At 42.3% G+C, this 17123-nt stretch overlaps 1 protein-coding gene across 1 annotated transcript in view; it reads right to left on the reverse strand.

Annotated features, from left to right (window-relative positions):
• The window catches only part of gak (cyclin G associated kinase), a 64406-nt gene extending 47621 nt beyond the window's left edge, over positions 1-16785 (reverse strand). Inside the window, exons 1-5 of the mRNA XM_042336725.1 lie at positions 16641-16785; positions 5416-5477; positions 2955-3014; positions 1945-2059; positions 1639-1781 (exon numbers count right to left, since the gene is read on the reverse strand). Of these exons, the coding sequence (XP_042192659.1) occupies positions 1639-1781; positions 1945-2059; positions 2955-3014; positions 5416-5477; positions 16641-16779 (519 nt within the window). The 5' untranslated portion in view covers positions 16780-16785. The remainder of the gene's footprint in view (positions 1-1638; positions 1782-1944; positions 2060-2954; positions 3015-5415; positions 5478-16640) is intronic.
• Positions 16786-17123: the final 338 nt, after the last annotated feature.

The raw sequence follows: 17123 nt of genomic DNA on the forward strand, positions 1-17123 counted from the left end.
AGATTTTCAAAACTGACAAAACATTTTCCAAATGTTTTAGTGGTCACCAGAGGAAAACGTTAAGCGCTCCAAGATGCTGAAGGGTGCTATAGAAGTGCAAGTTGTTGTTTATAAGTAACTTGCAACGAAATAACTATACATTTGCTACAAAAAGTGCAAGCCACTGATTACTCTGCTAGCTAGTCTACAGTACTAATAGAATACAGAATATGATTTCAGATGTAGGAAGAATGCACTTTGGACCAATATTAATGAACACAGTCATACACTTTACAGTGAAAATCCTGTGGAGTGCTTTAAAATGTTTTGTCCATATGATAATGTGCTACAAGTGTACGTCTTGCTCAATTGGTATATTAGGTCTTTGAGTTCATAGTCTAGGTTGACACTACAATTTAGTACTGAGGGGACCGATGATTGACAAAGGTACTACCATCCTTCTGATGAGACATTAAACTGAGGTACCATTTGCCTGTTCAGGATATTAAAGATTCCTTAACACTATTCAAAAAGAGAAGGGACTTTCTCAAGGTGTCAACAATCCCTCAGATAAAATTGCTCATCCATTTCATGGCCGTTTCTGGGACATTCCTACACACAATTGGCTATCGCATTCACCTACAAATACACACTCATTACGTTTCACAGCAAAATCCTATAAAGCACCTTCATATATTGACAAAGTGATAAGGACTACATCAAATGCAAGTATTATTGTTATTATTATAACGGGCTTGAGAATAAGCAACAACGCATTAAATGATCAAACAGATTGTTTGCTGTGATTACTAAATATCTGCAGTTGTATTGGTCAGCTAGTCAGACATAACCGATCAATCATGTCTATCCCAAGAGGCAACACATTCTATTTTATCAAATTCGCTCACACGTCCTCCCTCCATTCCCTACTCGAGCTCCACCAGTCCAGTTTCAACCCTGTCCACAGCACAGAGACTTGTCAAAGTCACAAATTACGCCCTCTCTCTGACCAGGGCTACCTCTGCCTTCTTCTCATCCTTAGACATCTCTGCCGCATTCAACACAGTCAATGATGCCATCCTCCTCCACCACCTCTCCTCCCTCATCCACCTTAAGTCCTACTTAACCAAGCGCCATCAATTTGTATCTGCAAATGTTTTTTCCTCCCACCCCCGCCCATTCACTTGCGAGGTACCCCAAAGCTCCATCCTTGGCCCACTATTTTTCTTATTTACTTCTCCCTCTTGGCGCTGTCATCTGCAGAAATGGGATTAACTTCCACATGTATGCGGATGACACCCAAATCTACTTCTCCTACAGCTACAACTCCAGGTCACTGATGTTCTGTCAGCTTGTTGTCAGACATCACGGCCTGGATGACCGTAAACTTCCTGCAGTTAAATGTTGATAAGACACAAGCCATACTCCTTGGTTTGGAACTCTCTCTTTCAATCACTCTTTCCCCATTTTTAGATCGCGAATGAAGACCTTACCCTTCGACCGTACCTACAGTCAACACTTCCTTCCCCCCGGCTCGGTATCAGGCTCCTCCACTGATAAGCGCTCCGAGATACTACCCTGCATGAAGGACGCTATACAAATGCAAATTGTTGTTGTATTTTTGCGTCGTTTAGCAAGAACACAGATCTTGGTCCTTACCTTCAGATCTCGGTGAGTGATGGGCGGTTTCTGTTTGTGCATGTGCTGCACTGCACGACAAGACTGATAAAAGATCTTTAGCACGGTATCGCACGCGAGAGATCCTTTTGCTTCAGCTCGCTTCAAAAACTCGACCAATTGTCCTGAAGACAAACGATGGGGAACAAAATTAGTAGCCATTATTCCTTCAGACTAGGTTATGAAACAGATTTTTTTATTTTTTTCAGTCAGGGTAAGGAACAAGTAGAAGCAAAGATAATTTACAGTTTAACATCCATAAATAGTCACACACGGAAGCAACTGTACCTTTACAGAGTTCTGTGAGTATGAGGTACTCTGCTTGCCCAGTATCCGACTCTTCTTTCCCTATAGAAGCTGCAGAGCTGAACTGCACAATATTGGGATGTCCGGAAAGCTTTTTCTAAAATGATTTGGTTAAGGATTGTTCCGTCTTCAACTAAAAAGATGCATTAACATTTTACTTTTGATGGCAAAGATTGATGTAGTGTTCAGCCAAAGTCCTCTCCGAACCTTTTAGAATGTTTGGTCTTGCATACGTGGGGAAAATACTGTGGATCCGACAAGAACTTAGCTGTCCGCATTGAGGCACCTTACAGTATCGGGCAACATCAGGAAAGCACACAGTTGAGACAGTTTTAGTCTGACTGGATTGCCACAACCCCAATCCTCATTAAGCAACAGGCTTAATTCCTGGGATAAATGCTGGTGTTCATGGAGGTTCAGTTACAAAACCAAAAGCTCCTCTAACCATTTGTAGCCAAAGCAACAAAACTGGAACAAAGGTACTTTCTAAAAATAATAGAACATACTGCAAACTTGGCATGTTTTTAGACTTAGATTTCACATGAAACACAAAACTGGATAAGAATAAATCAATTTAATACATAGAGAGAGACATGTTCACACAGACACTCACAAACATATACAGAGGAGAGAGACACACCGACAATCTCAACAGCGGGGCCTCCGAATGGAGTGAAGTCCACTTCCCGCTTGTGCCGCACTGTGCATGCGCGTCAGAGCTCCACAGCAACGGTGGATAAACAGTGCGATAGGCCCCGGGCGCCAGAAACTTCACTGTTTAGCGGGTTTATGGCGGGTTCCGCGGAAAAATTGAAGACGCACTTTTTTTTATTGGCCCAGGCCATGACTTATGGTCATCGCAAGTTATTTTTTGAAATGATTTTTTTTTAAAAAAAACAAGAAATGAAGATTAGTTTTCCAAATTCTGAATAAGGAGACCCTTTTAACGTTCACTTCAGCAAACCCTCAAGCTCAAAGAAACAAAAGGATACCATAAAGCAAACTTCTTGAATAATTGCTCTGTTCTTCTCTTCCTCATTTGATAGAAGTCTCTGCAATATAAAACAGCATTGCATGCATTTCTAGTCATTATAAACTATGTTTAAAAAAGCACACCCAGCAAGTCCTTGCGCCCAACGTTTTTGGACAAAAAACTGTTTCTCCTGGTACTTTCAATAAACTAGGCGACCTTTTGAGATTTACAAAGTTTATTGGCTACTTTTAGTACAAGAATTTTCTAATTGTTGGATGGAGCTCTACCTTGCTGTTACTAGTTTCAATGAGATATTTGTCATGGGTAAATCAGAATCACTAGATAAGCAACTGTCTGGCCTGCAAGCAGGATTTTGCAAGTAAAAAGACTCATTTCCGTTTTACTTTATCCTTTCCTTCCTGATCCTTTCAGGCTCTTTTTCCATTTACTTTCTAGTTTTTATATTTGACCTATGCAGTTCCTCTTTCCCTGTTCGCCTTTGGTCATTTTTTGATTGAGCTTCTATCTGGAATTGTTTAAACCATTGTTTAAACCCTCGTTTTCGGTGCATTTACTGATTTTTTTCCTTGTGCAAATCCAAAATCTGATTCTTGCAATCGTTTTGAAGGCGTGACAGGGGATGAGAGCAGAACATTTCCTTGGGTGGGTCAGCAACAAGCAAAAGTGGGAACAATTTTACAGTGAAAGTGCACTTAACTCACACACACACTACACAGGGTATTAACACATTAATAATCTACAGTAAAATGCATACAGGGTTGGACATTAATAATCGCCAAGTACACAGTTGGACTTTGACTTCTTGTTGACCATAATTGCTGAGGCATTTCAACAAAATTGCAAATGAAAAAGCCAGGAAGGATAGGAAAAGCATTTTTTCGTAAGTGTGTGATTGAAGTCCTTACAGCATTGTACTCTATCGTACTTTTTCTTTAAGAAACATCTCATTACTAATTGTTATCCTCCCCATCATCCGAAAAGAATGAAACCCTTTTGTTCTGGGATACAGTTCCAAAGGGACTTTCTGCCCAAGTGGAGTCCTGTAGCTCAGTGGTTAGAGTATTTGCCTCACAAAGAGACCAGGGTTCGATTCCCAGGCAAGGCGAAATGTTGGGCAAGTTTCCTTACTCCAAACGCTTCTGTTTGCCTAGGAGTTAGTAGGAACTCGGTTGTTAGTCGATTGGCGGATTGGGGTTCTGGGGGTAATAATTCCTTCAAAAAATTAATAATAAAATTGGTCACTTCAATCCACAACTGTTTGTGGGACACTGCTGTGCGCAATTGTCTACCGCGTTTCACCCACAAAATATACGGTCAAATCACTTTACAGTATATTCTCTGAAGAGCTTTGAGATGTCTCGAAGACGTGACAAGGAGCTAAATCAAATGCAAAGATTATTATTATAAATTATTATTCATGTGGGAGCCTTGGCAGCACAGGCTATTCAAGTGTAATAGACCATCAAGCTGTTCTACAGTACTCTTAGTAACTTTTGAATATTGCACCAGCAATTTTTGGGGGAAAAACAGGATAAATAGGATAGCACAGGAACTCGTAAAGTGCGGGGAGGGAGACAAAAAAGCAGAATGAAAACAGAAGATCGAATTTAAACGAGAAACACGAGAGACAGCTGCAGGTGAGGATTACGGGAAAGGTTAAGAAAAAAATAGCGAAATAATTCTTATAAAAAGCATTAGATTGCAGGTTATGAAGTACATGGGATAAACCCGTCTGGTGAGACGTTTCCATCAATAACTCTTTATTAATCAAATCATCTGAAGCAAACTACTAACGGCTAGTCCTGTGCTTCTCGAGGATGGAAAGAATCAGAGGACCAGGTGCAAGGGGTTTCCACAGGGAATCTATTAGGTAATTACCCAGCCTTCAGTTTGACAAGTTGAAATAATCACATTTCTTTCCTGTGTAAGTAACAGTTTCTGGTTTAAGTGTTACTTACACAGTTAGAACACCCATCCCATTCAGCAGGGATTCTGTGTGGGAAAACAAAATTAATGTTTCCTGCTCTAAAACTGCACTGTTGGAGGCTGAGGAGAGCTCTGTCCAAACACAACTGAACTATCCATTCATTATTGAAGGATGAGTGTGACTGGCTTTTCAATAATATTAAAATAGTTAAAACTACTACGTGTAATGTAATCATTCCCTTTCCACAAGCACCACATATTCAAAATGTCCAATTTATATATGTAAAAAGAACCATTCTTACATCTTCGAGAGGTCTGAAAGACTTGATAGGATTTACTGAAGTCTGTATTCAGTCCAACCCAGCATTAACAGTGGGATAAACACCAGCTAGTAATGTGTTTAGACGATGATAAAATATCAAGCATGAAAATAAATAGCAGCTTTCCTCCCTTTATTGTTTCTTGCATCGCAGAGGCCTCCCACCCTATCCTGTGATTGGTGTGAGCATTTCAAAAGTTCTGGCAAAGCTTACCTTTAATGCATACTCTCTTCCATTGCCAAGGTCGTGGGCTTCGTAGACAAAGGCAAATCCACCTGTCAAGTCAAACAGACATTTCCAGAATGATGTAAAATAATCAAAGAGCAAACCACAAGATACAGTGGGCTGGAATTTGTAGGTGTTTTGACAGGATTCCAAGAAGCGCTTTGAGAGACGTGTCGAAGGCGTGATAAGGCCCTGTATTAAATGCGAGGATTATTATTATTATTCCTTCATAAAGAATCAGAGTCACACATCAGAGGTTCCTGGTAAATGGAAGTGGGTCAATGACCAATGGGAATTCTGCCCCAAATTAATCTACTTCCAGAACAGAGCTTCTATGTGGGTCAATGCAATTCTAACAGTGAGCAGGTACAAGGCAGCAATTTAATGGAGAGGTTCAGACAATGCTAACCACAAAAACGAAGGTCAGATGGTTTTGAATAATTACTCGAATCCAGTGATTAGATTAATATCTTACTCTCAAGGCTATCTTTTAAATAAATGTTTTAAATTAGTGATGGTTGCATTTAACTTTTGTTCCTTTTCACAGAACCAGTTGCACCTAGGTTAACCAGTGTGGTGTAATTGCTGTGTGTCTATTGAGTTAGCTGCAGTTTGCAATAAGCAGTCAGCAGGCATTGTAAGATGGTAATCCAAATAGAGCAGTTCACATTACAGATTTAAAGAACCACAGATAACTTACTGAATATTTCATGACTGCCCAAGATAATATTACAGCTAATCACTCCTTCACATTTTTTAAAAAAATTCAAAGTTAATTTCTCTATTCTTAATCGCCCCCACTCGCCAGTTATTTCCCAGTCAGACTACCCCAGTCCTAAACAACCACAATTGAAATGTTCTATTCTAATCTCTACAACATGTGTAAGAGCAGCCCTGGTCCCTCATTTATCACACAGGGAAACATGTCACCCATCACCTCAAAGCAAACCACTGGATCAGAGAATTATTTTGTGGTGAAATCCAACACGTATCTATATCCGGTTGCACTATGGCACTGTGTTTCACAATAACTAAGTACAGCATACAAATATTCTGCCCCATAGGAAGAGGGAAGAGAATATAAAAAATAAATCAGAGATTAAAGCACCAAATCTATCTCAAAGATCTCCAATTAGCAAAGCCTGGCAGAACCTGTACCATTTTCCGCCCGACAAGCACAGGCGATACACAGTACAAGGCCACGAAGAACCGAAAGGAATAAGAATCCTTGAATTACTGTACAAATACACAGTAAACTCGGGATAACTCATCACTCTAAGGTAAAAGAGCTCAGCGAAAAGTTATGTGGAGTGGCTACTTAGGCACAGTTCCTCCCAGACCACAAGGGTGTGTGTGTGTGACTGGTGGGGGCACTCTGCAGAGATTGGGCTCAGGAGCATTGTAGAGGACCCTGGTCTATTGGAAGGCCACGTTGGTCTATTGGCCTCGCCCTCTATCCTGTCACAGAATAGGTGGAAGGCAGGGTAGGAGGCCATGGACCAGAGGCTGTGCACCAAGTCTCTGTCGATAGCCCGCAACAATCACAGGATAGGGTGGGAGACCTCTGGAATGCAAGACCCCATCTTAGAAGTTATCCGATCAATTTTACATTGCAATTAATTACAAGAATGTCTAGAATTCAACTTGTTACCTGTTAAGCAGAGTGACAAGTAAAGCAGAGTCTCTTATCAACATTTTACATGGGAAGCAGCCAGGATATTGACAGCAGTCTAGCTTAGTGGTTAGAGCACTTGCCTCGCAAGCGAGAGGACCTGGGTTTGATTCCCGGGTGGGGTGAAACATTGGGCAAATTTCCTTACTCCACACAACTCTGTTTACCTAGCAGTATGTAGGAATCCAGTTGTTAGTCGATTGGCAGATTGCTTTCCCGTGGGTCCCTTAAACATAATAATAATAATTTGGTCACTCAATCCATAACTGTTTGTGGGACTCTGCTGTGCACAATTGGCTGTCACGTTTCGCCCACAAAATATATAGTTAATTCACTTTACAGTATATTCTGTGAAGCGTTTTGAGACGTCTCAAAGACGTGATAAGGCGCTATATCAAATGCAAGGATTATTAGTATTAAGTAGTAGTGACTAGTTAAGCCAGGATCAAATTATCTGCAACACTATAGACATCAAAACATCTCAAAGCGATACAGTTTTCTGTAAAGGCTAGTGACTGTGTACACACACAAAAACAAACCATGAGCATCCTTTGCAGTGTACAGCAATTGTACAAATGGAGATACAGCAACTGATAAAGCATTTTCGCTCTCTTAGATTTTCTTGATCGACTATTACAATCATTGCTTTTGATATAGAGCCGATAATGTAAAATAGTCTCAAAGCACTTCACAGGGAATTGCAGTCAAGTGTGTTATTGTGCGTGGCAGTCAATTTTTACTCCGCAAAGTGCCATAATGGCAATGAAGTGAATCACCAATTTATCCACAGGATGAATGACCAGTAAGCCATGAATAAACCATATCAAATGCAAGGATTATTATTATTATGATGAGAAATGTATTCTCTTTTCAAATATTGTCACGGGATCTAAAACATCCATCTGAACACAATGGTTTAATATCTCATTCAAAGGACGGCACCTTCAACAATGCCCTTGAAACCAACAACTTGTATTTTTTACTCTACGTCTCACGGAGCCAATACGGAGCCTCGGTGTCCTGTGCGACTCTCAACTGTTCCTCATCCCCCACATCCATGCCACGTCTCTCACAGCAGCTGCCAATACCCTCATCCATGCATTCATTACATCCAGGCTTGACTAATCAAACTGCTTGTCAGCCTCGCCAACTCTTAACTCCATAGACTGCAGATCATCCAGAACTCTCTGCAGCCCATGTCCTCTCCCGCACCCGGGTCTGCGACCCTATCACCCTCATCCTCGCCCGACTCCACTGGCTCCCCATCACACAGAGGATACAGTTGAAGATTCTGGTCCTCATCTTCAAAGCCCTCCACGGCCTTGCTACTCCCTATCTCTGTGACCTCCTAACCCCCTACCAATCTGCCCACTCCCATTGCTCATTGGAGGCTTCACCTCCCCCGCCTTGCCCGCCCTATCATTGGCGGGCAGGCCTTCAGCCTCTCTGCCCCTAGCCTCTGGAACTCCATCCCACAGTCCCTTCGCCTCGCCCCCTCCTTTGGCTCCTTCAAGACCTGTCTCAAGACCCTCCTCTTCAACCGTGCCTTTGGTCACCCTCCTACTCCTACCCTCCCCCACCCCCTCCTGATCCCAACCACCAGCATGGGTGCGGATCCCTGACTGTTCAGGGTCTTGGGACATCCTCCTGACGTGAAATACACTTCAAATGTAATTTGTTGTTCTTGTACAATAGACTATAAACTAACATATCTGGGTAAAGACTTCAATTTCAAAATCCCACGAGAAAAGCAGACCTCCAATTAAATTAATTACCTTGATTATTGCAGCCAATTTTAACAGATCACATAATAATTTATTCAGCGTGAACAGGAAAAACATAAATTGTAATCAAATACCAAGCCTTCCTGGATGGAATCAAGAAAAGCTTGTTTTGCAATAGATGATCGTTCTCTCACCTCTGGCATTAAATTATTTTACTAATACTTCTTGGTGATTTGTCCTTTGAATATTTCTTTATTTTTCTTCCTAAATTGCAATCATATGGTCTCGTATGCTCTTTAATCCTCCTGACATTATTATGGTAAAGCCCAAATCAAGACAACATACCATCTCCTACTCTGTATACTTTCACAAGGTCTCAAACAACTCCTTACCTTCCTGATAATCTACAGACTTTTTAGAAACTAATCTTGGCATCATGAAACCACTACTTGATTTACAGCACTTTGTCCTCTCCGTCACTCTTTTCCAACTTAGAGATGTTCTGTTCTGCAGACGTTGACTCTTCTAGGCTTCTGAAGAGCAAGGCAAAATACAACAAGTTGCATTCGTGACCACATCACTCCCACCCTCGCTCGCCTCCACTGGCTCCCCATCCCCCAGAGGATCGAATTCAAGATCCTCATCCTCACCTACAAGGCCATTCATGGCCTCGCTCCCTCCTACCTCTCTGACCTACTATCCCCCTACCTACCTGCCCGTACCCTCCGTTCCTCTGGCTCCGGTCTGCTCCACATCCCCCGCCCCAACCGCCCTACCATCGGTGGTCGGGCCTTCAGCCTCTCAGCCCCGAGGCTCTGGAACTCTATCCTCCTTCAAGGCCGGTCTCAAGACCTTTCTCTTTGACCGTGCCTTCAGCTCCCCTCTCGACTCTCTACCCCCTCCTCGCTCCCTCCCTTCCTCCCCTCACCCTGACCATTTCCCCTCTGCTCGGGTCCTGACCCAACTGTACAGCGCCTTGGGACGTCCTCCCGACGTGAAAGGCGCTCTATAAATGGAATCTTGTTGTTGTTGTTGGATTGATACAGCGCCCCTCATGCAGGGTAGTGCCCCAGAGTGCTTGACAGCGGTGGAGTAAGACTCCGAGCTGGAGCGAGGGGGAGGTGACCGTAGACACGGTCGAAGAGGAAGGTTTTCAGGCACGACCTGAAGATGGGGAAGGAAGGAGCAAGGTGGAGGGATAGAGGAAGAGTGTTCCAGAGTTTTAGGGCATATTGGCTGAAAACGCGGTCGCCAATGATGGAATGGAGAGTATGAGGGACATGTAGAAGACTTAGAGCCAGTCGAGCGGAGTGCTTTGCAATGACCACAAGCAAAAGCATGAAATGGAAACGTATTTTCAATAAATTGTAATACTCCAACAGGAATCTATCAATAACCCAAGAAAAACAATCAAGAAATTATCTGTTATTTGCTTATTTGAGGAAAAAAGTCAAATTATTTTAATTATAAACTCATCTATTTTCACACAGAAAAAAAACACTTAAAATTGGTTTCAGTCTAAATATGTAAAATACACTCCATAATGGGACACAGAAATATAAAAATAGAAAGGAACACAATGTGCAGCCCAATACATTACTGAAATGTAGAAGCTCAAAAGTAAACAGTAAAACTACATAAGTCATATCAGTCGGGACATAACATTAAATATGACTTACATGAACTCTGAGTTGCAGGTAAACTGTAGAAGTCTTATAAAATCTGATTTAATAAATAATCTACACTGCATATGTGTAATCCAATGCAGCCAATAAGTGTAAGTATAATGCAATGTAAGTGCAATGTAATCTAAATGTTATGTAATGGAGTATAGGGGAGCAGCGTTACAAGTCGTCAAATGATGATTAATGCAAAGTTGTTTTGATAGGAAACTGAATGGGACTCGGGTGGATGTACGACCAAGGCGATTTATAAACGTAAGATTTATGTGAGTTTTATTGTATTAGTAACAACTTGCATTTATAATCGCACCCTTCACTAGGAGCAAGTCTCAAGAGCACTTAAAAGTATATAGATTGCTCAAAAAGGCGGAGTAACTCAGGAATATTATTATTAAAAAGTACTCATGGATTACTGATAACACCCACATAACACAAATGTTTTAAATTACATAACATTTTCATACTGCTCGGTGCAACAATCTCAAAGATTACTGATAGCTCTCTAACAAGAAGTATTTTTCCAATATAGCATTTGAATACAGTAATGCAAAAGCGTTTTAAAATACACTTCCAATCATTTCGCCATTAAAAAGGCCTTCTGATGCTGCAGGAGGTAAAAGCTGTGATGCATTAGAATCTAACACAACAAAAGGCTGTAGGCGTCTATGCTAAATTACCTAATCTCGGCCAAGGGAGCAATAATGAGCACTTTAATAATCCTTGCATTTGATATAGCACCTTATCACACCTTCAAGACATCTCAAGGCGCTTCACAGAATATATTGTAAAGTGAATTGACTGTGGGTGAAACGCAGCAGCCAATTGCGCACAGCAGTGTCCACAAAAGTTGTGAATTGAAGTGACCAATTTATCATTATTATTTTTTAAGGAATTATTACCCCCGGAAAAGCAATCCGCCAATCGACTAACAACCAGGTTCCTACTTACTGCTGGGTAAACAGAGGCACGTGGAGTAAGAAAACTTGCCCAACATTTCAATTCGCCCTGCCTGGGAATTGAACACATTTCTTGCTTGCGAGGCGAGTGGTCTAACCACTGAGCTGCAGGACTCCACAGGATTAGGGAGGGGGAGGAATTCAGGCAGGATGCCCATCCCAAATCACTAACCAGTGACCTCTGCCAGGTGCTTGGACAATCTGTGAGGACAGATTCAGGTTCAAGCACTCACCTTCAACATTAAGACTCAAGCATGAAATAATGTCCGTGTGGTGATGTACTGGAAGTCATCTGATGGCCATGAAACAGTACTCGAGTAGAAGTAAAATAATTCCAAAGCATCCATTGTAGAGAATGGGACAGAAAATTGGCAGGGACTAAGTCTTAAAACCAAGACTTTCGCAAGGGAAGACATAAAATTTGTCATTCAATTTGTGTTGCTTGTGGGACATTGCTATGCACAAGTTGACGGCTTTGTTTGCCCACAAGACTAAGTCGCTGCACTTTATAGTATGTCCTGTGAAGAGCTTCAGGAATCCTCCTGACGTGAAAGGCACTGTACCAAATGTAAGGGTTATTATAAAATTACTGCGTGTAGAAAAACATTAAGACAATGCTAGAATCCATAGGAAGGAAAGAAAAAAAAAATCAGTTCAATTTCCAGGATCAGTGCTTTGGATGCTTTCTTTCATCGCTGCCCGTTCTTTAACTTTCTGCATTTTTATAATAAATAATCCTTGCATTTGATATAGCGCTTTTCACGTCGGGAGGACGTCCCAAAGCGCTTCACAGAACACACTGTAAAGTGAATTGACTGTATATTTGTGGGCGAACGCGGCAGCCAATTGCGCACAGCAATGTCCCACAAACAGTCGTAGATTGAAAATGACCAATTTATTATTGTTTTTGGTTTTGGAGGGATTATTATTAGGCTCTGTGTGGAGTAAGGAAACTTGCCCAAGGTTTCGCCCTCTGCCTGGAATTGAACTCAGGTCTCTCACTTGCAAAGTGAGTGCTCTAACCACTGAGCTACAGGACTCCACTTTCCATATTACTTTCCAACATTTCAGCCATTCTACCTTTGGGAAAGTGCAGCCTCCAATCTCATTGTATCAAATTGTTATTCCAATTAATGCTGGGAAACAAAGTCATAACATCCAAAATGTATTTTGCCTGAATTTAAAATTATATATCGCCTCACACCATTTTATTGGAAAATAATTCCAGTTCACTTATGTGCTGCCCTTCCATTGTCAACTCATGTCTGCAAATTATCTTTGTGCTCCTCCTCTGCAAACTCTCAGATGTACTAGGGCTGCTTTAAAAAATAGTACGATAGTGATCAAGACACACAGTAGAACACATCTACACCACCCATATCTCTCCAGAAGACACTCACTCACTCCGTGGCTATTTGTGGGACACTGCTGGGCCAACTGGCTGCCACAAAATACACAGTCAATCCGCTTTACCGTATATTCTCTGAAGCGCTTTGAGACGTCTCGAAGACATGATAAGGCACTATATCAAATGCAAAGATTAATATTATTATAATATTATTACCTATTGAGGATGCGCTGTAAAAAAAAGTACAATAAAGTCCTGGATTTGCCCTATTAATTGCTCTCTCCCATTACAAACACTGGAACACTCCTCGAACCACCAGAACCAAAGAGATTTTGTATTCTCCCTGCTTTCCTCCAACAGAGTACACCATTTGATCTTATTCATATCTACATTTTCTTGTATACATCCTCATTGAAACAGAAGTGCAAATCAGTTGCCCAAACACGCCTCTCCAGATTCCTTTAAACACTAACCTCGACCTCTGGTACACTTATATGTTGCCGCACAATTTGCTTGCATCAGAAAACTAGGCAAAGACTACTTCTAAATACTCTTGTTTATAACCTAAGCTACAATAGTAACAGTTTATAAATAAATCTTATAAATAAATAAACATCACATTTGATATAGCATCTCTCAGGTCAGGATGATGTCTCAAAGTGCTTCACAGAATATCGTTCGCAAACACAGTAGCCAATTTGCTCATAGCAATGTCCTATAATTATCCACGAAGTGAATGACCAGGAAAATCTCTCTTCGCTTGTCTTCAAAAGATAGTTACCGGCTGCAACTGTTAAAATCTGCTCAAACACTAACAATTTACAATCTGTCGTTGTTGCTGATTTTTTAAATACTTTTACCATTGAAACACTATATTATGAAAGAAAGTGAATCAGAGGTGCTGTGCTGATCAGAAAGTGTGAAGGTGTTAACTGAACACACTGTTGAAACTAAATCATAGAGTGTCTATTGATACAGTGAAATTTGGTTATTTGAATACTCAATTTGTTAGCTAAATTATTCAATAAACCAAACCATTCACATAGCCAGACTAAATATAAGAGGCTCACCTCCCAGAGCTCTAAATTCTATTTAATAAACTGAACTATTCAATTATACAATATTGAATTAAACACAATTCACTGTAATACTTAATTTCCTTTACAGTAATTAGTTAGGGATCTCCTGCTACAAAGGGTCTACTGATTATATTCATTCTCACAATTTAAAAAATATTCATACAAAAGATAAAGCAGCATGGCAAACACTCAACTTCATAATAGAACTACATAAATGAATACAATATTGAGAAGGGCACGTTGTTGACTTTCATACTATTTTAATAAAACTGCGAGATGACATACCTACAAAACACGGTTTTCTTAATATATAATAGGACATTTACTTCATGCCTGTTTGTGGGGCAATGCTGTGGTCAAATTGGCTTCCTCGTTTGCCTGCAAAATGCAGTCATTATACCTTGTTGTGTATCTTGTGAAGCGCTTTGAGATGCCCTCCGAGATGAAAGGCTGAAATGTCAAATGTAAGGATTATGCTTTCCACACCTTAAAATAATGGAAAGCAAGTTTCCTTCCATCCAATCAATAATCTATGAATACATGAATTTGGCACTGTCTGGTGTGTCAGCTACAAGTGTATTAATAACCAGTCAACGGGGGGGGGGGGGGGCGAAGTGTATGATGTACGGTGCTGGATCTGTGGTGTGAGTATTGGGAGGGGGTGGTGGAGGGGGAGTGTGTGCGTTGTAGGCTATTGGGGGGTGCAGTGAGTGTGGTGTTTGTGTGTGGTATGAGTGTGGAGGGGAGGAGGCTATTGGAGGTGTAGTGTGTATATGGTTTTGAGGGTGCTGTATGTGTGTGTATATATATATAATAATCCTTGCATTTGATATAGCTCCTTATCACGTCTTCGAGACGTCTCAAAGCATTTGAAAGAATGTACTGTAAAGTGAAATGACTGTATATTTTGTGGGAGAATCGCGGCAGCCAATTGCACTCAGCAGTGTCCCACAAACAGTCATGGATTGAAGGAACTATTACTCCCAGAAAAGCGATCCACCAATCGACTAAAAACTGAGTTCCTACTTACTGCTAGGTAAACAGAGGCGCGTGGAGTAAGGAAACTTGTCCAACGTTTCACCCTGCCGGAAATTGAACCCAGGTCTCTCGCTTGCGAGGTGAGTGCTCTAACCAATTTGCTACAGGACTCCAGGATATGATGTTGGTGTGTGTGTGTTGGGGTATACTGTTTATATGGTGTAGTGTATGCATGGCGCTATGGTGTTGGGGTGTAGTGTAGTTAGTGTTTGTATGGTGCAGTGAGTGTGTAGTGTGATAGTGTGTATGGTGTAGTACGTGTGTAATGTATGTGAGTGGGGTATACAATCATAGATTTATGCAGCACATGAGGAGGCCATTCAGCCCATCGTGTCTGTGGCGGCTCTTTGAAAAAAGCTTCCAAATCAATCCCACTCCCCCGCTCTCTCCCCATAGCCCTGCAAACGGGTCCTCTCCAAATAATTATCTACTTCTCTCTTAAAAGCTGTTATCGAATCGGCTTCCGCCAGCCTTTCAGCCAATGCATTCCAGATCCAAACAACTCGCTGTGTGAAACCATTTCTCCTCACCTCCCCTCTTGAGTTATAACTTAACTCAACACAGTTCCTAAAAACACATGCATCCTATGTAGGTGGGCAGACAGCTTTGAATGTGTGTTTAAGAACCTTTATTCGAGGGGTCAAATATTGATTTTCAATTGTAACTTTGAATTATAAACCCCGTTTTGAAATGTGGTTCTCAAAGGAACTTACAGAATGCATATGGCCGCTCCAATTTACAATACATCACATGAAGCGCTTTGAGACGTCCTCATGGTGTGAAAAATCATATAATACCATGCAATACTATTGATAATCCTTGCATTTGATACATCGCCTTGGAGTAGGTATGAGTGTGTGTGTGAGTGTGTAGTGTGAGTGTAGTGAGTGTGTGTATGTAGTGTATGCCAGTGTGTAGCGAGTGTGAGTGTAGTAAGTGTATAATGAGTATGAGTGTGCAGTGAGTGTGCAGTAAGTGTGAAGTCTGTAATGAGTGTGCAGTGTGTAGTGAGTGTGTAGTCTGTAGTGTGTAGTCTGTAATGAGTGTGTAGTGAGTGCACAGTGAGTGTGTAGTGAGTGCACAGTGAGTGTGTAGTGAGTGTGTAGTGTGTACACAGTGAGTGTGTAGTGAGTGCACAGTGAGTGTGTAGTGAGTGTGTAGTCTGTAGTGAGTGTGTGTAGTGAGTGTGAGTGTGTAGTGAGTGTGTAGTCTGTAGTGAGTGTGTAGTCTGTAGTGAGTGTGTAGTGTGTAGTGAGTGTGAGTGTGTAGTGAGTGTGTAGTCTGTAGTGAGTGTGTAGTCTGTAGTGAGTGTGTAGTGTGTAGTGAGTGTGAGTGTGTAGTGAGTGTGTAGTCTGTAGTGAGTGTGTAGTCTGTAGTGAGTGTGTAGTCTGTAGTGAGTGTGTAGTGAGTGTGAGTGTGTAGTGAGTGTGAGTGTGTAGTCTGTAGTGAGTGTGTAGTGAGTGTGAGTGTGTAGTCTGTAGTGAGTGTGTAGTGAGTGTGAGTGTGTAGTGAGTGTGAGTGTGTAGTCTGTAGTGAGTGTGTAGTGAGTGTGAGTGTGTAGTCTGTAGTGAGTGTGTAGTCTGTAGTGAGTGTGTAGTGAGTGTGAGTGTGTAGTCTGTAGTGAGTGTGAGTGTGTAGTGAGTGTGGTGTGAGTGTGTAGTCTGTAGTGAGTGTGTAGTGAGTGCACAGTGAGTGTGTAGTGAGTGTGTCTCACCCTCGGCGATGACCCTCTTGACTCTCAGTCTGGCCTCTCCCAGCTCCACAGTCTGTCCCACGAATTCGTTGTGGTCGCGACCGCTCGAGGAGCCCGGAGTCCCCGAGAGGAAGTCAAAGGCCGATTGGAAGATGGACATGTTGTGGGGGTGTGGGGGGTGTGGCGGTGGTTGGGGAGGGCGGGTGGGGGTGTCGGGGTGGGAGGGGGTGTGTCGGGGTGGGGGGTGTCGGGGTGGGGGGGAGGGGGTGAGGCGGTGGTGGTGGGGGTGTCGGGGTGGGGGGTGTCGGGTGGGGGGGAGGGGTAGGCGGTGGTGGGGGTGTCGGGGTGGGGGGTGTCGGGAGGGGGGGAGGGGGTGAGGCGGTGGTGGGGGTGTCGGGGTGGGGGGTGTCGGGGGGGGGGGGGGGTGAGGCGGTGGTGGGGGTGTCGGGGTGGGGGGGAGGGGGTGAGGCGGTGGTGGGGGTGGTCGGGGTGGGGGGTGTCGGG

Source organism: Callorhinchus milii, unplaced genomic scaffold, assembly GCF_018977255.1.
Source record: "Callorhinchus milii isolate IMCB2004 unplaced genomic scaffold, IMCB_Cmil_1.0 Scaffold1, whole genome shotgun sequence".
NCBI lineage: Eukaryota > Metazoa > Chordata > Chondrichthyes > Chimaeriformes > Callorhinchidae > Callorhinchus > Callorhinchus milii.